General features: G+C 46.7%; 10 protein-coding genes across 10 annotated transcripts; 4 read left to right on the forward strand and 6 right to left on the reverse strand.

The window, feature by feature from the left end:
• Positions 1–1,541: 1,541 nt before the first annotated feature.
• VC83_03519 (uncharacterized protein) lies at positions 1,542–2,333 on the forward strand (the record flags this gene model as incomplete). Its single annotated transcript, XM_024467165.1, has 2 exons — positions 1,542–1,739; positions 2,094–2,333. The coding sequence occupies 2 exons, from the start codon at positions 1,542–1,544 to the stop codon at positions 2,331–2,333; spliced, it is 438 nt and encodes a 145-aa protein (XP_024325806.1).
• A 2,699-nt stretch (positions 2,334–5,032) lies between these two features.
• On the reverse strand, positions 5,033–6,779 carry VC83_03520 (uncharacterized protein; the record flags this gene model as incomplete). Its single annotated transcript, XM_024467166.1, has 5 exons — positions 5,033–5,047; positions 5,109–5,570; positions 5,621–5,824; positions 5,881–6,639; positions 6,690–6,779. The coding sequence occupies 5 exons, from the start codon at positions 6,777–6,779 to the stop codon at positions 5,033–5,035; spliced, it is 1,530 nt and encodes a 509-aa protein (XP_024325611.1).
• A 780-nt stretch (positions 6,780–7,559) lies between these two features.
• Positions 7,560–8,858, reverse strand: VC83_03521 (uncharacterized protein). The gene is made up of 4 exons (XM_024467167.1): positions 8,593–8,858; positions 8,184–8,537; positions 7,908–8,134; positions 7,560–7,858 (listed from the first exon to the last, which is right to left on the reverse strand). The coding sequence occupies exons 1-4, from the start codon at positions 8,797–8,799 to the stop codon at positions 7,591–7,593; spliced, it is 1,056 nt and encodes a 351-aa protein (XP_024325610.1). The 5' UTR covers positions 8,800–8,858; the 3' UTR covers positions 7,560–7,590.
• Positions 8,859–9,108: 250 nt separating this feature from the next.
• On the reverse strand, positions 9,109–10,718 carry VC83_03522 (uncharacterized protein). Its single transcript, XM_024467168.1, has 3 exons — positions 9,810–10,718; positions 9,435–9,764; positions 9,109–9,381 (listed from the first exon to the last, which is right to left on the reverse strand). Exons 1-3 carry the CDS (start codon positions 10,083–10,085, stop codon positions 9,379–9,381), a joined length of 609 nt encoding a protein of 202 aa, XP_024325609.1. The 5' UTR covers positions 10,086–10,718; the 3' UTR covers positions 9,109–9,378.
• Positions 10,719–11,130: 412 nt separating this feature from the next.
• Positions 11,131–13,788, forward strand: VC83_03523 (uncharacterized protein; the record flags this gene model as incomplete). The annotated part of the gene is made up of 4 exons (XM_024467169.1): positions 11,131–11,187; positions 11,377–12,460; positions 12,514–12,817; positions 12,867–13,788. The coding sequence occupies 4 exons, from the start codon at positions 11,131–11,133 to the stop codon at positions 13,786–13,788; spliced, it is 2,367 nt and encodes a 788-aa protein (XP_024325608.1).
• Positions 13,530–14,522, reverse strand: VC83_03524 (uncharacterized protein). Its single transcript, XM_024467170.1, has 2 exons — positions 14,050–14,522; positions 13,530–13,999 (listed from the first exon to the last, which is right to left on the reverse strand). Exons 1-2 carry the CDS (start codon positions 14,248–14,250, stop codon positions 13,796–13,798), a joined length of 405 nt encoding a protein of 134 aa, XP_024325615.1. The 5' UTR covers positions 14,251–14,522; the 3' UTR covers positions 13,530–13,795.
• A 1,965-nt stretch (positions 14,523–16,487) lies between these two features.
• On the reverse strand, positions 16,488–18,664 carry VC83_03526 (uncharacterized protein). The gene is made up of 3 exons (XM_024467172.1): positions 18,264–18,664; positions 17,930–18,212; positions 16,488–17,881 (listed from the first exon to the last, which is right to left on the reverse strand). The coding sequence occupies exons 1-3, from the start codon at positions 18,593–18,595 to the stop codon at positions 17,567–17,569; spliced, it is 930 nt and encodes a 309-aa protein (XP_024325613.1). The 5' UTR covers positions 18,596–18,664; the 3' UTR covers positions 16,488–17,566.
• On the forward strand, positions 16,488–18,664 carry VC83_03525 (uncharacterized protein). The gene is made up of 3 exons (XM_024467171.1): positions 16,488–16,765; positions 16,814–16,895; positions 16,948–18,664. The coding sequence occupies exons 1-3, from the start codon at positions 16,515–16,517 to the stop codon at positions 17,005–17,007; spliced, it is 393 nt and encodes a 130-aa protein (XP_024325614.1). The 5' UTR covers positions 16,488–16,514; the 3' UTR covers positions 17,008–18,664.
• A 148-nt stretch (positions 18,665–18,812) lies between these two features.
• On the forward strand, positions 18,813–20,175 carry VC83_03527 (uncharacterized protein). Its single transcript, XM_024467173.1, has 2 exons — positions 18,813–19,796; positions 19,852–20,175. Exons 1-2 carry the CDS (start codon positions 18,838–18,840, stop codon positions 20,081–20,083), a joined length of 1,191 nt encoding a protein of 396 aa, XP_024325612.1. The 5' UTR covers positions 18,813–18,837; the 3' UTR covers positions 20,084–20,175.
• Positions 20,176–21,618, reverse strand: VC83_03528 (uncharacterized protein). The gene is made up of 2 exons (XM_024467174.1): positions 21,333–21,618; positions 20,176–21,279 (listed from the first exon to the last, which is right to left on the reverse strand). Exon 2 carries the CDS (start codon positions 21,275–21,277, stop codon positions 20,228–20,230), a length of 1,050 nt encoding a protein of 349 aa, XP_024325607.1. The 5' UTR covers positions 21,278–21,279; positions 21,333–21,618; the 3' UTR covers positions 20,176–20,227.
• Between the last annotated feature and the right edge of the window lie 1,463 nt (positions 21,619–23,081).

Raw genomic sequence — 23,081 nt, forward strand, 5'->3', positions numbered from 1 at the left:
GTTATTAAGAAAATCTCCTCCTTAAGGGGGTGGGCCAATACTACCACATGGCATATCTCTACCAACTAGAGGCCTAGGAACATGAACGATAGCTCTAGAAGCTTCTACAACCCTCTATGATTCATTACACGTCATCGCTCCTTAGTTACCCACAAGATTGGTTAAGTTATGACATAATTTGTCTATAGGTACTCTGACCTTGGACCTCCTTTTCACTTCCTATAGGCTAGGAACCCAAGAGATGGTTCTATGGGATTCTCTTACGTTCACTACATGATTAGCAAGCTAGTTGTGGGTCGCACTTGATTTCTAATACATTTACCAAGCCTGGTTAGTCATGGAAAGTCATGGAAAATGAGAGAACTACACTCCTTTGGCATAAATAGGATTGCCCTTTCCTTAAGAAAGGGCAAGCAGACAATACAGTAAATCGACTAGCACATACTTCTACGTCTTTTCCAAGCTTCCAAGCATTGATCTTGTTATTCTCTGTTTTTGAAAAGTCAGTGAGGTGCTAACCTCTGACTTACCCCTGAGTTCTCAGACTCAACATTTGTTGCAACTTGTCTAAACCACTTCACCACATCATACACCTGATTGCTGCGTTGTGGAATAGTCTAAGCTACAACCCTTTGGCTCTGTTTCCTAAGACAGTGTGTTGTCTTAGTAAATTCATCCCTTCCTTGGGTGGCTAGATTCTCATATCTGGTGCACCCACCATTACACTTGGGCGCAAGGGTAACCTGCAAGGGTTACATGAGCGATGTGCAGGGCTTAGTAGGTCTACGTGAGACGATAAAGCTAATCTCTACATCACACATTCATTAGACAAGTGACTGATTTGTACTATTTTTTGGTCTCCTACAAGAGGCTACGGATAACTCGAGAGACTCGCAATGTTTCCCTAGACGTTGACGTATCGTCAGGATGCGGCTTGACTAAGGCTGGTGCAGCAAAGCTGTCATTGTTGAAGTCGAGTCCGTCATAATGAGATCAATCGATAGACGTTGTGCTCAACCTAGTAGAAAAGATGGGCTGATCAATATCCTGATCGGGGAGCCTTAGATGCGGGAGCTGGTCTCAGAGCTTACGTCCTGCTCTGTCTCTCTCCCGCGCGACTCCGCGTCCGGTGCTGTGCGTGGTGTGCAGGCGGCGGGCGTGTCTCAAGAGCTGTCTCTGCGCTGTCTCGCTCACCTGCTCGATCGCGATGGGAGGGCGACGGGGGGTGGTGGTGGTGGTGGTGGTGGTGGTGATGTGACGTTTGTGTAGCTGTGGGTTTCCGAGGGCGGTGGTGGCGGGTCTGCGGTACTACTCTTGTGTCTCGGTCATGGACTGATGGTAGACCGGAGAGTCTGGATTGGTATCTGAACCTGGGAGAGAGGTCTTCGTGCCTGGTAGGTGTGCGCGCCATTAGCTCTCGCCGCCGTTGTTTTCTAATCTTGCGCGCCTGGGCGTAGCATACGTACCGCTCTACTTGGCAAAGGGACGGCGACAAGCTCTAGTCTAGCGCTATACGCACCACAACCACCAAATATATGCCTATGTCAAGGCAGTACCGGCTACACCACCAGGTTGGTAATCGAATCATCGTCCCGACCGCACCGAGATTCGAAGAGGGAACGCTCGATCTGCCTCCTGACGTCGAAGCCGAAAGCTCAGAGACAATGGTCTTCGACCCCATGGAGGCAAATCCTCTTAAAGAGGTCATCAATACCATATCCACCGACGGACCCCTAGAGGTACCCCGATAGGGGCGTATACGATGCCAACATTGGTTTGTAACGGAAAAGTATCACGTGATTGCGACGTACTGCGGAACGTCACTGCTAGCGCAGCTGTCAACAGTAGCGTACCCGTTCCCCCACAAACCTTACCTAATTAGGAAGTGACAGGTCAACTCCTCTAACCTTGCAACGACCACCTAGCAACAACGAGGCTAGAGGAGCACCAGCATCACGGAAGGAGGAGAATTACAATACAACAAGCAGTATTACATTTACTACAGCACCCTAGAGCCGATACTACGTCTATTTAAGACGATGGGGAGCTAGAACTCGAGGTACCGGAGCCGAGCTCGCTGACGCGTTCTACAGGTAGAAAGCGATGACGACGTGAGATACCAGCTCCTCGTAAAATCTGACGAAGCTCAAAATATCAACAGCCAGCTAACGAAACTGTTATCCGGAAGAGGGCACGACCGCGGAATCGATACGAGCAAGCGCTCTGCCGTCTACCGAATCCCAATGCCGAATAGCTATCAGGAAGCTATCGGTGATGGAACCCATGGAGCTGACTGGATTTTGGCCGCTCGGGGAGAGCTGGCGCAGCTCTAGTTTTCAGGACACGGGAGCTCTCGAAATTCCTGATCGATAGGACGGGTCTTGCTGTCGATGGGAAATTGACGGCATATACACGCCATTGTTCGTTTCAAAGCCACGCTCGTAGCCTAAGGCTTCCGTCAAGTCCTGGGAGATAATTGCCTAGAGACCTTCTCTATCAATTTGGGCGAAATCCCTTCGCCTTTTACTAGAGCCTGCGAGAAATAGAGTGTGGTTGGATGGGATTTGCTAATACTTGGTCATGATAGTTGACATAGAAGGCTCAGAGACAAATTATATGAAGCTCGGTTTATAAATCATACTAATTCCCCATTTGGCCGTGCAAAGAAATGAAGAGAGAAAGGATCAACGTTTCGTGATGCTGCTGCAACAGTGCTTCCTAGCCCCTCCTTACTCCGTGGACCAGAGGTAGGCCATCCTTAGTTATAAGCCCTGCCTTGAGACAGTCTTCATATGCTCGCTCGAAATCTAGGTCAATCTGACCTAGGTTATCTTGCATCTTGACCAATGTTGCCTCATGCTCAAAGATCTTGCTTATGAGTTTCTTTCGGGACGAACGGAGTTCATCATACTTGGCATAAGGAGGGTGGCGGATTGTCCAACATAAAACCTGGAGGTATTTGTCGTCTTCTGAAACTATATTATTAGACAATAAACATATAGCTGTGGTGTTTGTAACTTGCCCGTCAAGCTAACATCTTTCTCGACACATTTCGCGCGCAAACGCTCGACCTCTTCTGCAAGCCCACCCCATTTTTGTAGTATCTGAGCCTTATCGTATTCGTTGTTGTCGTTGTGGTATTCCTCAAATCGGACATTATTTTCTAGTTCACCGACTACTTCGCGATACTCTAAATAGAGATCAGATTCGTTTTTATCGTCTCCATATCCTTTATCGTCTTCATATTCTTTATGTTGTTATATTAGCAAGGTACAGTATTTGAAGTAGGCTTAGGCTACCTGAACCCGGGATGGTTGGAGACTTATCTCGCAATTCTCGCGCCTGAGACTCGTTTGTTGTCATTTGGCCCATTAGCGTAGCGCTCGCCGAACTCTCTGAATTTTTGCAATATAAAACTCTCAAAGTAATAGACGTCTAGTGTAACGCTGACTTCTAAACGATAGAAGACACAGAGGTTCTCTTGCGTAAAGGTTTACTTATCAGAGGAGGCAGGGGATCAGACACAAAGGCTTCAAGTAACACATTACTAGTATATAACAAATACTGTATTGAGTTGAGCACGAAGCTCCTATCTAAGGAAATACTATCTACTTATATAGTGGCGTCGTGCCTAGTGGACTCTTGGGAACTCACTTGAGTCCTCGGAGTCCTGGACTCTTAGGACTCTTCTCATCATCCTGCGAGTCCATCACGTGCCTAGTGGACTCCTGGGAACTCACTCGAGTCCTCGGAGTCTTGGACTCTTAGGACTCTTCTCATCATCCTGCGAGTCCGTCACGTGATACTTTCGGAACTACTATTCCCCGCTGCCCCTCCAGGTACCAGGGCCGGTCTCATGCGACCTCCCTCCTTCCTGTCCTGTAGTTGGCCAGCCTTCTTGTTCCGTCGTAACATCTAGTATTTGTTAGTTTTGATATGGGTATAACGTTTGCTTTATACATACTACCGACGATGGGACGCAAGGCGCTGGTGGGGCGCTATAGGTTTCAGAACCTAGAGACCTCGCTCGGTGAACGAATGTGGCATATACTCCAGCCAATGAAATGGAATAGGCTCAAAAATAAACCCAATTATACGCACGTTAATGCCTTACTTATTGCCTCGTACTCGAAGCATTGCAGCCTTAGGGCAATTTACGACTCGCATGGACGTCAATTGTCAAACTCGCACCAACAGCAACAATAATACGATAACCACCTTCCTGCTACTCACTCCTATTCTACAATGGCGCCACAGAAGACAAATTATATAAGTGGGGGAAGCTCAATTTATTAGTCCGCGGAATAGTGCAGAATCTTATTATTCCGCCATCATACTGAAGAATAAGAACAGAAGGTATTACGCTTCGTGATGGAACATGAAAGTTACAGAGGGAAAGGGCTTGCGTCCTGGTTGTGAGGGAGACCCAAGGGAAGCAGCTTTGTGGCCTGGCGCAAGATACTGTGAGACGAAAAATAACGGAAAAGCCAACATCATATGATGATTTAATACAGGAGTATATGAGTTGATTATGTTAAAATCTAAATAACAATTTGAAGGCAATAACAAGGCAAAACAAAACATAGCTCGATGTCAACCACTTGCAATTATGCGGGATCGGGTCCAACTCGTCTTTTTTTTCGTGAAACATACAACTCTGCCTTCACATCAAAGCACCATGACCAGACAAGCGTTTTCAGTTTCCATCAAGTCTGAGCGAGGAAATCCTACTTCAAAACACGAAGAAAAGATAGAAATCATTATCGGATTGAGGACCTGTACAGCACTTATTAGCCGTTAGTGTAAGAGCACTCTCTATGCTAACTTACCTCACGTATTTCACGCCATTTCTGCAACACGGATGGTGAGGTAAATGATCCATGAGCCAGACGAGAAAGTTCGCAAGCAATAGCATCGCATTCTTCTTTCGACCATCCCTCAAACAAAACATGACCACGCCAGACAGGGGTATGTTCTTCCGTGAATATTGTAGTGCACGAAAGTAGAGCGTGATATTTCTCTGGCAGGTGGATTAGAACAAATAAAGCTACAGCTTGAGCATTAGGTATTCCAGAGAGTAGTCGCTCCATCTGCTTCAAGGAAAGTACGTTAATCCCAAGTTCGTACTTTTCATTTCGAAAGGTTATATAATCATTTCCAGGCAAAGCTCTCTCGCTCGGGTGATCTGGTTGTATTTTCGACATATAGCTAACAGCAAGGTTCAAGATGTCAGCATCGCTGTTGCCGTTGGGCAGTTTGACCGATTGCATAGTTGACAAAGATTTGGCAACATGCTTCCACATGACAACTGCGTCTTTGTCGTTCTGAGGCGCTTTGATCGCTGTCATAGTCGGCATAGAACTGGCGGTTGCGCTCTGGGTCTCATTTAATTTTTGCGCAGTTGTCAGATCATAGTTGCTAGCTTCAGCTGCGTCTAAGTACGCAACGACGTTGCTTAAATCGTATTTTGTTTCATCAGAAAGCCCTTTATCACCCTTGCAATTTTCTATAGCAGTGCGGATAGCTTTGTAAGGGCTGTTATCTGTATGTTTTGAGGTTTCGCTACCCCCCTGGATGTAAAGTTAGCGTTATGCCCTTATGCCTTCTGAAAATGCCTTACCGCAATTACAGAATCAAAAAATGCCAAATTTGTACAAGCAGAGACCGCCTGTTTTATCCTTTCTTTGGTGTTGTTCTCTGCGTTTTGGAGGAATTGAAGGCTTTTCTGGAGAGCAGTTGCAGAGTGAGGATGCGAAATATTACAAGGGCATAAATCGAAATTCCTCTGCTGTAGTCGGGACTTGAGAGAGCTACTAATCGCAAACTAGATAGGCTATGTTAGTTATATTTGAACAGTAGGGATGAAAGGAGAATACAAACAAACATATCTCGCCAATCAGCAGCGATCTCTCCTGCGGTTTTCTCGCCATTCGATGTTGATGTCGCCAAGGCTTTAAAGACACGGCGTTCCTCATAGCATTCCTCACAGTGTTCCTCGCAGTCTTCCTCACAGTCTTCCTCACAGTCTTCCTCACAGTCTTCCTCCTCACAGTCTTCCCCACGCCTAAATGCAAATCTGCAAAATCTCACCCACTGGGGTGATAGCAGTCTCATTCCAGGGGCTTCAAACTGCCATGCGCTATGGCAGAGCAGTTCGTGATGTTCAGGGGAAATCATATCATGGACATTTTCAAGGGCATATTGCACATCCATATCCTTATCTTCTGTTCCCGCGCATAGCCCTGCATCCCATAACTTATGCAGAATAGCAAGACTTTGTACAGAGTAAAATTTACTCGGAACTGCAGATATTTGTTCAGGGGCAATAATAATCCGAGGCCGTACTTCCAATTGTCTTAGCAGCTCAGTTATAATCGAGGCATCCACTCCCAGGTCCTGGCTGTCAACACTGATCGTATCTCCATCGTTAAGAGTGTCATTTCGAGTTTTAGAGTCAGTGGTGGATGTCGCCTTTTGAACTTCTATTCTCATTTCGCAGTCTTCTATTCTCATTTCGCAGTCTGCCTTTTCAAACTTCAAAGTGATAGCTTCGTTGTCGAATTCCATCGCAGGTGTTGCGTGAGAAAGGCTGGCAGAAACGTCGTTTTGGCTATTAAGCTCTGTCTCACTGCAACGAACCTATTTTTATTAGAAACAAGTAAAGAGGATGTATCTTGGATTTAACATACTTGTGGCGTCAGCCTCGCCGCCTTATTTCTTTTGCTTATATCGTCATCACTCTTCCGCTTCGTAGGTTTCTTTGGTTTCAAATCGGCCATTTCAAAAGATGGAAACAAGAGGTTTGACGTATCTGAGTCTCCCAACACTGGGTTTTGGGTTGTGGTAGCAGAGTCTGGGTGCAACAAAATTACAGGAACAGAGCCCTCCCCGGGAGGCCTTTGCGGGAAATCCATGCCAAATATTATCAAGTGAGTTGAAAACTTCCCTCGGCGTTAGAGACAAATCAATCAGACAGGAAGAGGGGGAGGTTGCTTCTTTATAAGTCAGACGAGCATGCCGTCGTTCATATCTGCAGACGCTGACAAAACCGATTTACCATGCAGTAGTGGGAAGTAGGCCGTAAATATTGTACCACCATGTCATGATCCGAAACAAATGCCAACCCCTTGTTTCGCGCAATATGTCCGGCGTATGCACTAGCCCGGCGCGGGAAAGGGCGCCCGGGGATTCAAGACCTGGCTTGCAAAGCACCTACATAGATGAGGGGAAGCAGACAGGAAGAGCGTTGATTACAGAGGTGTGCTGCCCCGTTCCAGGGTGTGGCGCGAAGGCATGGAATAAACGAATGGAACATGTGGGGGGCGGATGCGGAGTGTGAGCGGAGGGAGGGCGGTCGAGGAAAACGAGGGGCGGCTATGTGGGTTTTCAGCCGCCTTTGGGCGGGGTTTTACTGATCCAACCTTTGAATTTCCTCTTTGGCTAATTACTTATTACCCTTCTTTACACGAAAATTTACCCAACATCATCACATATCGCTTCACGTACATCACACACAAAAAACACCACAACATAACAGCAAAATCATAAATTACTCCCTGCCCGACATCCGATGCTACCTTGCACGTTCGATCAACAGCTATCTGCATATGAACCGTAAATACCCAGATCTTGTGAAAATCGTTCATTTTGACGAAGATTGTCGATACACTTAAAAAATGCCCGGCGGTTCTTCTGCGGTTGCCGACAGTCACCTCGGCGTCCTGGAATGGTGTAGGGTTCTAGTATCATTTCATCCTGGATTCTGAACCCACAATATATAATTGCCATCATTCTGAATGCTGCATCAACGTCGAGATAAGTTACCGCATGGTCCAACATGCCTATGCATGTCTCGATACTAATATATTAGATATTTCAAAGATAAATATAGATTGGTATATGCATACTGTTGAGCGCCCTCGCTAATGAACCATGCCCGCAATAAAGGACGGCTATAATCCGACTCCTTTATGCACGCATAACAAAACGACGTTGTTTGATGAATGAGATAACTGGCAAGATCCTCTTCAGTGTCCATTTGAATTGTAAGTGTAAGACCTGTGAAGGCCTTCAAGACGTCAAATGTACAATTTTGGTCACGGGCTAGAGGCTCGATTCTCTCTTCAAGCTTTTGCTTTAAGATAGGTTAGTATATGAACTCTAATTAGGGTTAATAGATTTACCTTGAGCTTGTCAAAACTTAAGTCGAATTCAGCAACTTCCAGGTATTTCACCTGTATGCCATACCTATTTGCCATTCCTTGTTCCACTTGGTAGTCTCGATTCTTGCTAAGAGCAAACTGGTGCAGGCCCCAGGGATTAAACCCTTGCTTTGCAGAAGAAAGAATAGCGCATTCAGAAAATGACAGGCTCTGCGTTACCTGCCGGAATATAGGGTCTAATTTGCCAATCAATGATTTCTCAATCAATGATTGAGAAATTTCTCGCGTCATCAAAACATCAGGCCTGAAACAAGGAATAAATATATCAATAACGGCTACTAAAGCTTGCTTTTGATACGGCGTTAGCGTGAATTCCTATTAGATCACGAATTAGAACATGGGCTTTCGCGAGTGGTTTCTTTCTACTCACCTTGGAGCTCGTATCTGAGCTGCCTAGCATGCTAGCGCTCACGCGTTGATCAGACATCTTAGCCTCGGTGCTGGAGCTTGAGGAAGATGGGAATAGTGACAGAGGTAAGCAGTTCGGCTTGACTTGACGACGATGTGCGGTCGGCCGGGCTGTGGTGGTGCGGCGATGCGGGGCGTGCTGGCTTGGGTGGTGTGGGAAAGTGGACATCTGTTGGCCCCTGGTTTAGGCGGTGGTGGTTGTGAGCTCAGGTGGGCTGAGGGTGGCAGCGGGGGGTGGCAGCGTCTGCGGCGCGCGGGTGGTGGTAGTGGTGAGAGAGGAAGAGAAAAAAAGCTTCGATTGAGTCTGGGGCACATCTTTATATCAGGATTGAGAAGGCGGAGGGAGGGGTGGAGGTGGAAGAAAAGAGGGGGTCGGGGGGTTTGCAGGGGTGAGCAGCAGAAGCGTGAGAGCATCATAAAGTTTAACAGTTTCCACACGTGTAATTTAAATGAAATACGATCAATATATGAGCTAATTATTGTGATGAAGCTTCTAAACGTTACATAATGAATTACTAACGCTAAACGTATGAGTATTACACAACGGCCTGCATTGCTCTCGGTGGCCGAAGGTACTGAGGATGGGCAGGTAGATGGTTGCTTCTCTGCGTACCTAGTCGAGTAAGGGTCACATTGCTCCCAGCAACCGAAGATGGCAAGGAAGGTATGGCACGATGTTGCTTGCGTTCTAGAGCGACCTTGAGTTTATAGAGCAAAAAGCAGAGTATTGGCGTGATAATTGTATAAGTTACTATTTGTTGATATAATCAATATTTGAGGAATTGCGATAATTGTATTACATACCAACAAGCTCGAAACAAGGTCAACTATACCCCAACGATATAAAGGTTGCGAGACCAGAGCAGCGATAATAGTGATGGCGCAGAAAACCTTGCCGAAGTTGGCAAATATATTGACTCTTGGTTGAGGAGATTGGGGCAAGTTTAGATATACGTAGAAAATGGTGGTATATTCTGCAATAAACGACAGCATAAGAACACTGATATCAGTTTCAAGCAACTCCTCTGAAGGTTGGCGCAGTAGTAGTATATACAGCTGAAACTGGAGTGCGGAACAGACGACAACAGCCAACGTCGTGAATTTTGTGCCGTCATACAGCTTCTGACATGAAATCTTTATAAGATTAGTACAGTGATTTAAAAGCAACGTGTGTCATACCTGATAGCTGGTCCCTACAATACCCATAGAACCAATGAGTATTGGTCTTGGGGTGACAAACGTATACACGATGCTCCAGATGAGGGATACTGCAAGAATGAACAATATTGCCGACATAGTTAGGAACCACCACTTTGGTGGTGGCTTGTGCCAGGGTTGGGGGGGTGTAGTTCCAGGAGGTTCGGAATTATGTTTGCCACATCTGAAGAGTAGGGCGAATTCGAGTACAGCCAAACAGATGGCAATGACCACAAATATCAGCAACTGGGTCGACATGTCGACGATGAAATAATGGCCGATTTAGCGAGGGCTGATTTAGGCACGAGGTGCATCCCAGTGACCGGTGTGAGCGGTGATCAGGTGTACTTGCGTGCAAAGGCTCACCGAGAAGAGAAAGTATGCAGGAAAGGTAGCGGTGAGGAATGAGGAATGAAGAGCCACACCGGTCGCTGCCGTCATCTTATACAACAGTCCGAATCGAAGCACCCGCATTCATTTGCATGGATTGAGATGGATAAACGCGCAGAACGATAGCATTGGTATGTTATAAACACACAGTGATTAATACGCCCGCTCCGAATCGAGAAATAAACCCCTTTGTAGAGAAGTCCAAAGATAGAGATATACGACAAGTCCTCTATTCCATTCAGTGGCCGCCGTCGCTGGTATTCATTAGGAGTGATGCATTAAACTAACCAGAAAAGAATAATCCTCAATGACTCTCGGGTTCTTAGGTTTACTCCCCGCTCCTGTTTGACTGGTCATCGAACAGGATTCATCTCAATGTGAGCAACGGTAGTTTGGGATTGGTTCGCATAGTCGGGATTGCGAGACCCAAGACAGGCATTGCTGGTAGTTTCCAGACTAACTGCTTACGAGTCACTAAGGAGCTGCTCGCTTAGAAAAATGCTATTTTTCTAAGCGAGCATCGACACTTCTTTCTTATTGGTCGTAGTAGTGCCTCAATTCTTAACCCACTTACCAAGATCGTCTTAGCTCGAAACCTCGTTCGAAGTTCAGCCTGTCCCCCTCCCCGCCATTCTATTACCTCAAACCAACGATCCTTCATCAAGTACCCCTATGCGGTAAGCCGATCCGTGATATAGTTTCGGCTCAGACCGCGGTTGGCTTCCCGCTTTGGAAAATGGCATCTTCCTAAGCGAGTCGATGTGGAGCTTGATGTGTCTCGATCGGACCTGTCAGCTGCTCGCTTAGACAAATGACCAAGGCAGTGCAGTTGTGAGTATTTTACATCTGTCCTTCACGAAGTGCATCCATCTGTCCTTCACGAATGCATCAAAAAGAAAGGACGTCGAGAACAATGGACCTTAGACTGTTTGCATATATTGAGAAGTTAAAGAACGAAAATGAGTTTTTGGTTCGCCACCATCGCCAATGCTCTCTTGGAGATCGTCACTTTACTCAACCCAATTATGTACAAGAGGGTTTTACACACGACCGAGAAGCAGTTTTGACCGTCCGCCCACCATCGCAGTCGCATCCACATCATCCGCCAGACTTGTCTTATCCTCCTCTACTGCAGTTACCTCTTCCTCACCCGCCGCAGTTACCTCTTCCTCACCCGCCGCAGTTACCTCTTCCTCACCCGCCGCAGTTACCTCTTCCTCACCCGCCGCAGTTACCTCTTCCTCACCCGCCGCAGTTACCTCTTCCTCACCCGCCGCAGTTACCTCACCCCATTCCATCGAAGTCACCTGATTCCCTTCAACCAACTCGTCACCCGAAATCAATTCGTCGCCCAAAGAAGAAATTGTGGGAGAAGTATGGAGACGATCTGCGCTGGCATGAGGGAGACAACCAGGCTCGGATGGTGGAAGACAACCAGGTTCGAATAGTGGAAGACAACCAGGTTCAGGTGGTGGAAGACAACCAGGTTCGAATAGTGGAAGACAACCAGGTTCAGGTGGTGGAAGACAACCAGGTTCGAATAGTGGAAGACAACCAGGTTCAGGTGGTGGAAGACAGCCAGGTTCGAATAGTGGAAGACAACCAGGTTCAGGTGGTGGAAGACAACCAGGTTCGAATAGTGGAAGACAACCAGGTTCAGGTGGTGGAAGACAGCCAGGTTCGAATAGTGGAAGACAACCAGGTTCAGGTGGTGGAAGACAACCAGGTTCGAATAGTGGAAGACAACCAGGTTCAGGTGGTGGAAGACAGCCAGGTTCGAATAGTGGAAGACAACCAGGCTCGGAATAACGAAGACTTTGGAAACAATGATGGCGGCCTCAACGAGCGTATCAAGCTAATACTCCGAGGAATATCGCTTGCGGATGCACAAGACCCTCTAGAGACGCTGAGACAGTGCTCGAAAGAACTCGGTAACACTAAACCACAAAACCCTCTAGAGCTAATAAAAAACTACAGCATTATCAGTAACCACACAAAACGTCTCGCTGAGCGTGCAAGAAAGGTACACGCCTTCCAGGAGCTTATCTTTGTCTCGGCGTGTGAAGTCTTACTCAAGAACGGGTACAAACTCGAAGTTATTGATGAATTGATGAAGCTGTGCATTTCCGACTCAAGCACTAAAAATCTAGAGCGTTTAAGGGGGGGAGCACGATGGTTTTGTAGCCTAGTTTCCTCACGGAACGCTGCATGGGAGCACCGAATAACGGAGCACTTATTTAACTGTGAGTTAAGTGAGACCTACCTTCCTAAGAGGAGCTTTAACGAATTTGTCAAGGTGCCCTATCCGTGTCCCAGTACAGCATTTTGTATAGTAATGCGAAAAAGTCAACACCATATGTCTTGAAGCACTTGGAAGGAATACCTGCAACAGGAGGTCAGGATGACGTCGTCGACGCGGAAAGGGTCAATAACTTCACGGGACCGACCGCAGGAGGCCAGGATGTCAACGGACAGGCTCAGGTCCGCCGAAATGAGGCTAGCGACGCGGCGGGAGGCATTCACGACTCGGAGCTATCGAGCGACTTTATATACATGTGTATGCCGATTTTTGTCCAAGCTGTGCTTGGTAAAAGATTCTCGTACGTAAATCCCAAGCCTCTCTTGTCACTGACTAATTTGGCAACGCAGGCTACTTAACATCAGTAAAGCTCTGACATTTGGCGAACACTACCATACTATTGAAATGGAAGATCGCAACCCTTACATCACAAAGAAAATGGAATGGCTTTTCGATAAGTACGTTTCAATCCGGGATGAAGCAAGCCCGGAGCCTCGAAAAGGGAAACGCAAACGCACGAGGAATGATTCGAGTTTGAAGGGTAAATCCAAGGGTTTCCGGCAAGCCGTACATAGGGAGTCGTCGGCTCGAGAACCACTCGCTTCAATCGAGCCTATCTGCAATAACGCGATACCATTTGCAAATCAGCATGAAATGGAGGGAGGTGATAGCCACCATACAATTTGGGACCCTTCCTCTACAGAGGCGCCATTGGGGCCAGAACGCATAGCGGTGCACAACCTGGTTTCTGGTTGTCCTTCACCTGATGGCTCCGTGATATCAGCCCTCCCGTCGATGAGCAGCGAAGTTGACTGCCGCGATGACGAGCCTGGTGTTGCAGTTGGCAATGACTCCAATCAAGGCTCTAATCAGTTTGGGTGCGTGGAATATGGCCAACTCGATGCATCACAACAGCTGTGCGGAACAGTTGACGCACCCATTCTGTTCCCTAACAACAATCCTAACACGCTAAATGCTGGAAACGATCAATTGAATAACGGCGACACATATGGCTTAAACACTTCTGCTGTCGATTACAACCCTCATAACCTTGCCACCTTTGCCTTCGACTACAACAACCCTCATAACCTTGCCACCTTTGCCTTCGACTTTAACAACCCTCAGGACCTTGCCACCTCTGCCTTCAACTACAACAACCCTCATAACCTTGCCACCTCTGCCTTCGACTACGACAACCCTCAAGACCTTGCCACCTTTGCCTCCAACTACAACACCGCTTACAATCAGCCGCAGTCCTGCCCGCCACATTAGTACATAACTACTCGAGTACGAATAGCAAGTCCAATTTTGGACTGACCATTACCGCAGTGGTCATGTAGGTGATTTCGCCGGGAACTAATGGGCGTCCATCAACAGTCGGACGGTATCCGTCTTCAACTCGAATAGGTATAATATATGCAGAGCCTTCGGAATTGTAGAATTGTTGAGATTTTGGCCCGGGGATCCTGACAACAGAGTATCGCTATTTTAGAAGTCAGAAGCAATATATAGTATGCATTGTATGGATTTTACCTTGTTGAGGAGACCTAATTCAGTGAGGAGAGAATTCATTTTCTCGCTCAGCTGTGAATGTACCAAATTTTCCAACTCTCGTGCATTGCGAGCAAATTCTAGCGTAGATAGCCAGTCCGCCAGTGGTTCCAACAGATCTACGGCCTCATTGCTCAGCTTGGTCTGCTGAAGATGTGATGTTCCTAGCCCTGGTATAGACATCGTGAAAACTGTAGAGGTGTCCCCGTAAATGTCGTAATATCTCGGTATCGAGGTGGGATGTTCGAAACGTAACCCCACTAATGATTTCTGTTATGGCGGTTCACGCTTTCCAGCCAAGGTCGCAAGTGCTGTTGTAAAACTTGACTTATGGGCATGAGTGGACGTTCCTTTTGCGCAATATGAACTCGCTGGCAAAGGCTTCCGTGATATCTACAGTATCTTGCAAGCTTCATCAGTCGTGATGATCTGATGGAATCTGCGGTGTCATAAGGTAGCCGAAGCGCTTGGGCAGAAAACGCTTGTTGCCTGATATGGCCCCTGTTCCTACGTTGTGGCCTTAGGCGCAAATATTATCCGTGTTTCATTCCCACGCCGATATTAACCACCAAGGTTCCAGTACCTAGTTCGCATATTTTCGGGCAAAGCTGGTTGCCGCGGTGGGGTTGCTGTGTCAGGCGACCGGACGAAACGTGCAAACACAAATCCACATGGAAATTACTTTATGACTTGATCCGCATCAAAGTGGAACTAAAATATGCATACTATGTAATTGACTCAGCAACATTGTACGCCGTCGGTGGGCAGGAGAGCTCTGAAGTTTGGCCGAAATTTACCAGTGGTCGCAATGTGACACTCACTGCAACCTCGTTGGCTTGGTCAAAATGCACTCACAGCTCATGCGAAGCAACAAGGCTACCCGTCCATCCCATGTTCGGAGAGTTGGTGATAAACCCCCACTGGATTATATATAAGGCGGCTCCCCATGAAAGTATCCGTTCTCCTCTGTCAACAGTCATAGCTTAGTCATAGCTGGCCCGTTGGATTTGATGCTATCACCGGTATGTTTTCCCTGTTTTGCGCAATTCTATTTGTTTACTTTTTAGTTCTTCGTTATTCTGAATTCAGTGTCCCTGGTCATGGCCATCTACGGCAGATCAAACACACAGGTGAGTTGAAGCTATTGGCCAAGTATTATTCCTATTTTTCCTCTGTCTTATTTAACTGTTTCAAGCTTGCTTTTGTTCTGTCTTTTCTCGCTCTTGCCAACACTCTCTGTTTTCCTCATTTTCCGTTTGATGCGAATCAAACGGCCTTCGATCAAGTTCGCTTTAGCAGACTTGATAGCCCAGTTCAGGTAAGTCCGCTTTATCTTGTGTTTTCTCCTTTTCTTTACTTCCGTTGATCAACCAACAATGCTCAACAGAGCTGGCTTTTCGCAGCTCTGCACGGTTTGTCCCTTGCTCCTCCCCGCCCCTCTCTTGTTTACAGCTGCTAGCGCCATGATTGCCCACAGGAATCTCATGTTCTTACTGCCGGGCGGACCCTGAGCTTCTCGACGCTCTTACGAAGCTTTACACACCGAATATCTCGAACGAAACTTGGAATCCTCGATGCACAAATGCCAGCGGAACACACCAAAGGATACACTAGATGATAAGACCTAGCGAAGGTCTTGAAAGAGCTTGGAATACAACTTGGCCTGGGGTAATTCGGGATGTGAAGGGGGCGGGGGTTCTGGAGTCGTCCGTTGCCGCTGGCCAAACGGGGAATTACGACATTGGCAAGGGGCGGGGGCAGAATGGGGGGTGAGGGGGTGGTAGATATCTGTATGTAGTAATAATAAGAGTCTCATCTTGATTGCCGGTCTTTTGCCTCGTGAGCTGTCTTCTTGGCGTGACTGTTTTTACTCAGGACCTTCTGCACACTGTCATGGGCCAGTTATGTCTCTCCCTTGGTTCTAGATCAAAGCAAGCATACAGTCTGCGCGCAACAACAGAACTAGTGATATATCCTTCAGTCTTGACAGCTTACTCAACACAACGTACTTTTACGCACCTCACCTACTTTTTGTATAGGTCATCAGAACTCTACAGCGGCAAGTGTTTACATCGAAATAATATTGCTTTAACTAACAGGATTAGCAAAGATGTGCACACATTCGTATACTGCTTATACCGTTTGCGGCTGCATTCTACCAGGTGGTTGGTTGTACTGTACCCCCAGCAATCTAGGCGACAATTGTCCAGACAAAAAGGAGGAACACTATGTCAATGAAACCAAATGTGGAGACTGCTCATTGGGCACCCCGGAATCTCAGTGATATGGGAAGTGGTAATATGGTCGGCGCTGATTGGGAAAGATGCACATGGAAGATAGACTAGAACAAAATAGGCTTCCGCTACTTTCAAGTATTAAAGCTACTTCTGCCCCATCAAATGCGAACTATCTTTGACATACTCATCAATTCAATTGAGATAACAACCATGGCACAGCGTATTCTCATTACATGCAAATCGCATAAGGTTCCTGGTCCGGATAGTGAGAAAGCTACGCTACTAGCCAACCAAGCCTGTCAGAAGGTTTGGGGTCGAGACTTCAATGAGGGTCTCGGCGACCGCATAACATTGGAGGGTGAATTTACGTACGGCGTACGGTGTAACCTACTTGTTGATAATGGTCCCCTGGATAGTGAGGACTACACTACCTCATTTTTCAGATGGAATGGGGAGGCGCTGTAAGCAGTGAAAGATACGAAGGCCCTAGTCCGAAGCTGATAGAATAGTGTCCTTACTCAATTACCAGCGTCCATCCTTAAAACGTTGGAAGAGCGGTTTCAATTCAACCCAGCCAACAGACCTAAACGCGTAAGCAATCTTCCTTCGTGTTCTTCAGTAATGTTCAACTGAACTTCTGTAGGTCTGCTACACAGATGAGGAATACAAGGATTCGGCCCGAAGAAATATGACGAACTTGTGAGAGGTAAAGCAGAGAGACGGGAGATTGCAAGAAGGTTCGATCCTGAGAAGTTGCATAACCAGTAACAGCCTCAAGCCAATTAATTAGGGCTTCTAGAATAGTACGGATTGGATTTACATGCTCTTTCATGCGGCGAAGAACTATATAGGCCATCTAGCCCAAAATATCCCCTGATTTACCAGGCTATATGACAAATTATATATCGTGATTTTAGATTCTTCTATCTACCCATCAAAATATCAGGATTCTGAACTAAAGCGATGAACTTCAGCTTCAGACTTCGACAGTTAACATGACCACGGACTGCTACTTGGAGTGGATGGGCAGCCGATCTCGTCAACAACTTGTCCTCAAAATATCGCTCGTGAAACCTTCCGCGTCCTAGACTCGCCAGGTGGGCTTCTAGAGAAGCCGTTGGTCAAAGTCGTCCTGCGATCTTTGTAGCAGGGGGGTGCGGGCATGGTTTGTGAAGGCGAAAGCATTTTCATTCGAGACGTCGCCCAGGAATAATTTCAACCCCTTGCCGATTGAAAAATTGCATGCGCGGCATGTCAAGACCTCATCCAATATGTACGCGCTTCCTCGCAGGTTCGCGTTCAGCCACAGACATATCAACAGAATTAGTGATGTCAGACATTACTTTGCGCTTCAGCGGCGATGTGAAGCTTTTTGGCAGGCGCGCAAGCTGCTCAATATTGTGTAAAGCGTCAACGATCAACTCCGGCTCATTCAAAGACAGGTATTTCTCTGTAATAATGAGCGGGGATGTATGTGATTTGTATGGCTCGTCAAATTTCCGTAAATATGATGACGTGATTGTTGCAGAGTATTGTATGATGGATTTTCTGTCCGTCGTCGGAGAGAATAAGAATGCCTGGGAGGGTCAGAGCCGCGACAACTGGAAGGAGGGAAGACTATCTACCTGAATATCTCCATCTGGTATCGACAACCTGGCACTTTGAGCTATCGCAATTAGAATGCTAGCGTTGTAAGGATCGAAAGGCAGCTTGTTCATCTTTTGAACTAATTTATATGCTACATTCAGCGGCTGTTTTTGGCGTGTAAATTCTTTCCGGCGTTTGCGTGATATCCAAGTGTTGTCGATGAAGGCGAACATTGGCCTGGAAGTTTCTCTCGCACAAACAAGGAGGGGGCAGGAGACGGTAGCAACATGTAAGCTGTCGTAAAGCAGAGGAAGTTTTGGACTATGGAGCATGCTTAGTTTAGAGGACTGGCTCGTGTATGATATTCCATACCTGCTAAACCTGAGCTGGTTGACCGTGAGAACCAGGAGAGAAAATAGACGTCGGATTGATTCGTCTCGAAGGGACTTTACCCTCACACAATCGAGAGTATCAAATTCATGTAGAATTTGATCCTTTACTGGTGGATATCGACGAGAACGGTTGCTTATAGCCTCTGTGGGCGTCGTGATAGCTTGTGGAGGTGGGCAGTCGAGGAAGGCCAAGTGCTCAGCCGTCCAGGACTCGGGGCGGACAAAGAGGCGCGTAGAAGGGTGAGTAACTAGCAAATGGCGGAGAGATTCTGGTTCTGGGGTGCAACTCTCCCGTATGGCCTTAGCCATCATTCCAGGGCATTTATGTTTTTTGGGCGTCGGTGTGGATATTGATGTTTGTTTGCGATGGGTACAAACACCGCGATTACGCGATAGTTGTATTGGTCACATGACATGATCCCCCAAGGTTCAGGCACAGCGACAGACGCAGATAAGGATGGGCCGATATAGACGCGGCGATAAGGTTGGGCTTGATATAGATAGTTCTGTCCTCTTATTTAAGAAAGTAAACAGCACGAATTTAAAATTACAACATGGCATATTATGCATCCAAATCATGCCTACAGTATCCTTCTAGTGTTACAGAGTTTAACGAGAGGTTTCCAGAGAACGAGCACCATACCATTCATAATCTAAGTGAAGGAAATAGAAAAGCAAGTGGTAGCCGATGGAATACTTCGCATCTCCAAGCCTGTCGGGTTATAATGTCCCAGTCGGTGCATCATCTCCCAGTTCTAGAACCATATGTCGAGCTTGCTAGGCATCGGATTAAGAATACAGGTGAAGTGTACCAGAGTCTTATCGCAGTGACTCCGAAAGACTTGAGGCTATGCTCGCATCAGCAACTGCGGGCAAAGGGCAATCACTTTGGGGCCTTCTATATCCGGCTGGCTGATATCGCTCGGTTACCTGCTGGAGAGCTCCAAGTCCGACCTAGCAGAGTGGTCTCTCCCCCAGATAGGTCCGGCTACGTGTCAGGAGAAGGATTGGGATTATCATCACCTATCGGATCAGAGCGATTGGTCTCCTCGCAGCCGTCATCATTCTCTCTATCTGAGAGTGACCCTGTCGAACGGCCCGAGCATGTGCTTCGTACAAAACATGAAGTGGTCACCGCTGGGATGGCAGCCGAGTTCATTTCAGCGGTATTAGATATCTGTTCCGAGCAGAAGAACGCAGACTCCCGAATAGAGTTTAACCCAGCTCCAACAACATATATTATAGAATTTCAATGGCTCCAAAGTGTCTGTCAAGATGACGGATCCTTAATTCGGAGAAAAAAGAACAAACTACATGGGGGTTGGGTTTCGCAAGGCCACAATTTAGCTATGTTCGAAGCCAAAGCTCTATACACGTCCTGGAACGAAGATGAAGATGTCGCTCAGATGTCTACTAGTGTGCGGGCCCAGCTAGCTTGTGAAATCTTTGGCTCCATCTTCCAGCGGCTAAATGCCGATGATGACCCTGACGACTTAAGTTGCAAAGATCGTCAGTAAGTCTTACTACCTGTTGTGATTTGGTATGTTGAGGTGGCTAACCGTGCGCAGTGTATTCCTCATCTCGGCGCATCAGACGACCCTTACATTCACACATACTACTATCAACAAGGAGTACCTGGATTACCTTCAATCAGATAGGCCAACAGACAGTCTACCCTTCTTAAGTCTCGTCTCTTCAGAACAGTTCGATATTGAAAAAGGTCCGGGGCGTATTGAAGCAGCTATTGGCATTATGGCTATAGTTTCCTTTCTGGACGATACAGAGGAGACTGAGACTTAACATGAGACCTTTGCAATGAAGTGAGGCAACGTCCGGCGCGAAAACCCTCAAGAAAACTGAAGGGAAACGATTTGTTTTGGAAGGTCAAACATGCATTGTGCTTGCTCCGAAGAGTTGTTGTACTTCCATAGCGAGCATGTCTAACTATGCGTGCAATACATGATCCTTCTTCCGCTTTGGGTTCACTTTCGTGCAATAGTGTATCTGTAGGGAGTTGATCTCTCTCTTAGGGAAATACTCCCTCTGTATTTCCTGCCACGACATCCCCCTTTCCTCCCTCAATTCCAGCAGTTGCCTGTCGTCGTCTTCGGTATATCTTGTCCCTGTGGCTTTGACTGATGCAGATTTTCGCTTCAAGTTGCGTGATTTGACACTGGCTGTTACAGACTGCATGTTTTGCTGAAAGGCGAGGTAACGAAGATACTTTTTGGGGATATATACTGGAATGAGCATATCTGGATTGACAATATCGTCAGTACAGACGCTTTGAACTAGCCGTTCTTCTGCATCGCAACCCGGGGAAGGCGATGAGACATAGCCGTTATTGCGGGTTTCATTGAGTTCGTAGTCAGCATCATCTTCGTCATTATCCTCGCTGCTAGTACTCTCATTTTCTGAATCTGGTGGCGATAGGCGTTGTCGCTTTGATTGACTCTGATGAGCAGTCTTGGCGACTATGGAGGCTCTGTTCCGTTTTGGATATCGGAGGCCCTGCGTATTTCCCGCGCCGTCTCGCGTAGCTGCAAGGCTCGATTTTCTCATAGCATTGTCGCCTCGTGTTTGGGTACAGGGTTGCATGACCCCATGTGCCTCGTCGCGGTCGACGATGACAGTACAGCCCTGAGGTACGCTTTCGTTTTCGTGTCGATGTTCTTCATCTGGCTTACTAAAACCATCACAAGATGATATCTCCGGTTCCCCAGCGAGTGTAGAATCCCCGCCATCCTGACTGGGGGAGCTCCCGGCAAATGTAATCACATCGAAGCCATGTGGAGAGCAAATGAGAGAGCCAGCAGAAACAAGTGTTGATACCTCCTTACTAGCTGGCTCTTGATCCGTCCCATCATCGTAACCTCGGGATTCAGGAGCAACTGGACTCCTCTCGTCAATACCACGCTCAGCTGCACGAACGTTTGTTGTTTCCGATATGAAATTGCGGGAGCTGTTGACCTCGTTCTCGAGATCAATTGGCATGGCTAAGTACACACTATCAGCAGGATGTTGCAGTACTGTGAAGTTGCATGTCTACCTTGATTGCCGGTAAGGCTACCATGTATCGCCGAATCGCTGAGATCAGGAAATCTAGGAGTATCGTCCACGGCTAGCTCACTAACTTGACTTTCATCTTCCAGATTGTGGATATTTAGGGTAGTTCGTCGGATCTCTGACGCACGAGAAAAGTCGTTTCCACCTTCAAGATGGCTACTATAGCAGGTACTCGGTGTTCCACCCACTCGCTTCGCTCGTAGGTGGCGACAGCAAGTTGTGCGTGCGACAGCAAGATGTGCGACACATAAAACGAAGAAAAAGACGCCTTATATATCAACTATATAACTATATAATTAAAACATAAAATCAATAGAACTACTATCACTATCGCTACTGCCACTATTGCTACTATCACTTTGATCCTTACTATACCGTAAAATGATCACTTTTGATTTCAACCCTTCCTTCTTCCGCTCTGCTACCCGCTTCCTCTCAACCTTACGCTCTTCAATTTCGATTTTACGTGCTTGCGCTTGTAGCTGCTTTACTACTTGGTCCGATTCCCTTGCTGCTCTTGCGTCTGCTTTTGCTTGCAACTTTGCTTTCTTCTCTTCCCGCATTTTCCGTGCATCTGATGCATATAACTGCCCTCCTTTCTGTAGTGATTTCCGTGCCCTTGCCTTTGCTGCCTTCTGCTCTACTGCACGTAGAGTCATAATATCTAGCTCGGTCTTATAGAGCTCTGCCCGGTGTAGAACAACTGTAGTTCCACGTGCAAATGATTGAAACCCTTCTCTTGAAGGCGATGAGAAAGCTTCCTCTGCTCTCTTCTGCCAATGTTCAACCGCTTGCACACTTTGCATAGTTGTTTTCGGTGTTGAGATAATATTATATGAAGCAAATGGCTCATAATCAGGTGTTTGATTCCGAGTCTCTTGTATCTTGTCAATTACAAGTGGAGGATTATATGGATATAGTCCTGTATTTCTCCAACCAGATTGAATTGTACGGACAGTTAGAGATTGCCGTCGGATTTGCGGGAGGTCTGAAAGGAACGTACGTAGCTTATACTCATAGTCGTAGCTACGTACTGCTTGATCAAGTGCCTTTTGATGAAAGTGTTTGCACTGCTTAAAAACCGCTACATCAAGAGGTTGTAATAGATGTGTTGTATGAGCAGGAAGGCAGCAAATAACAATGTTATGCTCTTCTGCTAATGTAAGAAAGCGCTCTGTTTTATGAGAGTCATGGCCGTCAAGTAATAAGAGGCGAGTATCATCTGGTGCCATATGCTCTGCAGATAGTTGGATAAAATGCATAAGGTATTGGATTGCAATGTCGTCGTTTGAATACCCGCTCTCATTTACAATAATGAGAGCATTTGGCTCAAGGTCATCATTGTACCATGAATCCATATGAAGTTTGCCAGGGATAATGATAGCTTCTGCAAGTGCAGCACCACTTGCATTTACTGCCTCAATTACAGTAACAGAGAGCCGATTCTCAGGATTATCAACAGTCCACTGCTTTACACCGATTGGTACAATAACAGCCGTAGACTTATAACACCCAATCATATAGCCTGTCTCATCAACATTCCATAAATTATATGGCTTAATGTTATGTTTTGTAATAAGGGCGTTATATGTGAGAAAGAATTCCTCAAACACCTCTTTCTTTTGTGCTTGCTTCCGATGTGTATTTAACGTCTTCGTGTGAATTGTATGAAATTTGGGGTGTGCTTTTAGAAAGCGTTGTAGCCACCGTTGTGATGGTATCGTACGATTAG

This window comes from Pseudogymnoascus destructans, assembly GCF_001641265.1.
Source record: "Pseudogymnoascus destructans isolate 20631-21 unplaced genomic scaffold scaffold_6, whole genome shotgun sequence".
NCBI classification, from domain to species: Eukaryota; Fungi; Ascomycota; class Leotiomycetes; order Thelebolales; family Thelebolaceae; genus Pseudogymnoascus; species Pseudogymnoascus destructans.

Excerpts from the sequence above, each read along its gene's own strand:
- VC83_03521 (XM_024467167.1), bottom strand. The coding sequence starts at position 8,799 with ATGTCCACTTTCCCACACCACCCAAGCCAGCACGCCCCGCATCGCCGC. Across the intron at positions 8,135-8,183 it reads TAAGTTTTGACAAGCTCAAG|CAAAAGCTTGAAGAGAGAAT; the intron begins GTAAATCTATTA and ends CCTATCTTAAAG. Across the intron at positions 7,859-7,907 it reads ATTAGCGAGGGCGCTCAACA|TATCGAGACATGCATAGGCA; the intron begins GTATGCATATAC and ends CTAATATATTAG.
- VC83_03522 (XM_024467168.1), bottom strand. The coding sequence starts at position 10,085 with ATGTCGACCCAGTTGCTGATATTTGTGGTCATTGCCATCTGTTTGGCT. Across the intron at positions 9,765-9,809 it reads TTGTAGGGACCAGCTATCAG|ATTTCATGTCAGAAGCTGTA; the intron begins GTATGACACACG and ends AATCTTATAAAG.
- VC83_03528 (XM_024467174.1), bottom strand. The coding sequence starts at position 21,277 with ATGCCAATTGATCTCGAGAACGAGGTCAACAGCTCCCGCAATTTCATA.
- VC83_03525 (XM_024467171.1), top strand. The coding sequence starts at position 16,515 with ATGGCACAGCGTATTCTCATTACATGCAAATCGCATAAGGTTCCTGGT. Across the intron at positions 16,766-16,813 it reads AGATGGAATGGGGAGGCGCT|TGTCCTTACTCAATTACCAG; the intron begins GTAAGCAGTGAA and ends CTGATAGAATAG. Across the intron at positions 16,896-16,947 it reads CAGCCAACAGACCTAAACGC|GTCTGCTACACAGATGAGGA; the intron begins GTAAGCAATCTT and ends GAACTTCTGTAG.
- VC83_03526 (XM_024467172.1), bottom strand. The coding sequence starts at position 18,595 with ATGATGGCTAAGGCCATACGGGAGAGTTGCACCCCAGAACCAGAATCT. Across the intron at positions 18,213-18,263 it reads AACCAGCTCAGGTTTAGCAG|TCCAAAACTTCCTCTGCTTT; the intron begins GTATGGAATATC and ends CATGCTCCATAG. Across the intron at positions 17,882-17,929 it reads TACCAGATGGAGATATTCAG|GCATTCTTATTCTCTCCGAC; the intron begins GTAGATAGTCTT and ends TGACCCTCCCAG.
- VC83_03524 (XM_024467170.1), bottom strand. The coding sequence starts at position 14,250 with ATGTCTATACCAGGGCTAGGAACATCACATCTTCAGCAGACCAAGCTG. Across the intron at positions 14,000-14,049 it reads AATTAGGTCTCCTCAACAAG|CGATACTCTGTTGTCAGGAT; the intron begins GTAAAATCCATA and ends CTTCTAAAATAG.
- VC83_03527 (XM_024467173.1), top strand. The coding sequence starts at position 18,838 with ATGGCATATTATGCATCCAAATCATGCCTACAGTATCCTTCTAGTGTT. Across the intron at positions 19,797-19,851 it reads TTAAGTTGCAAAGATCGTCA|TGTATTCCTCATCTCGGCGC; the intron begins GTAAGTCTTACT and ends AACCGTGCGCAG.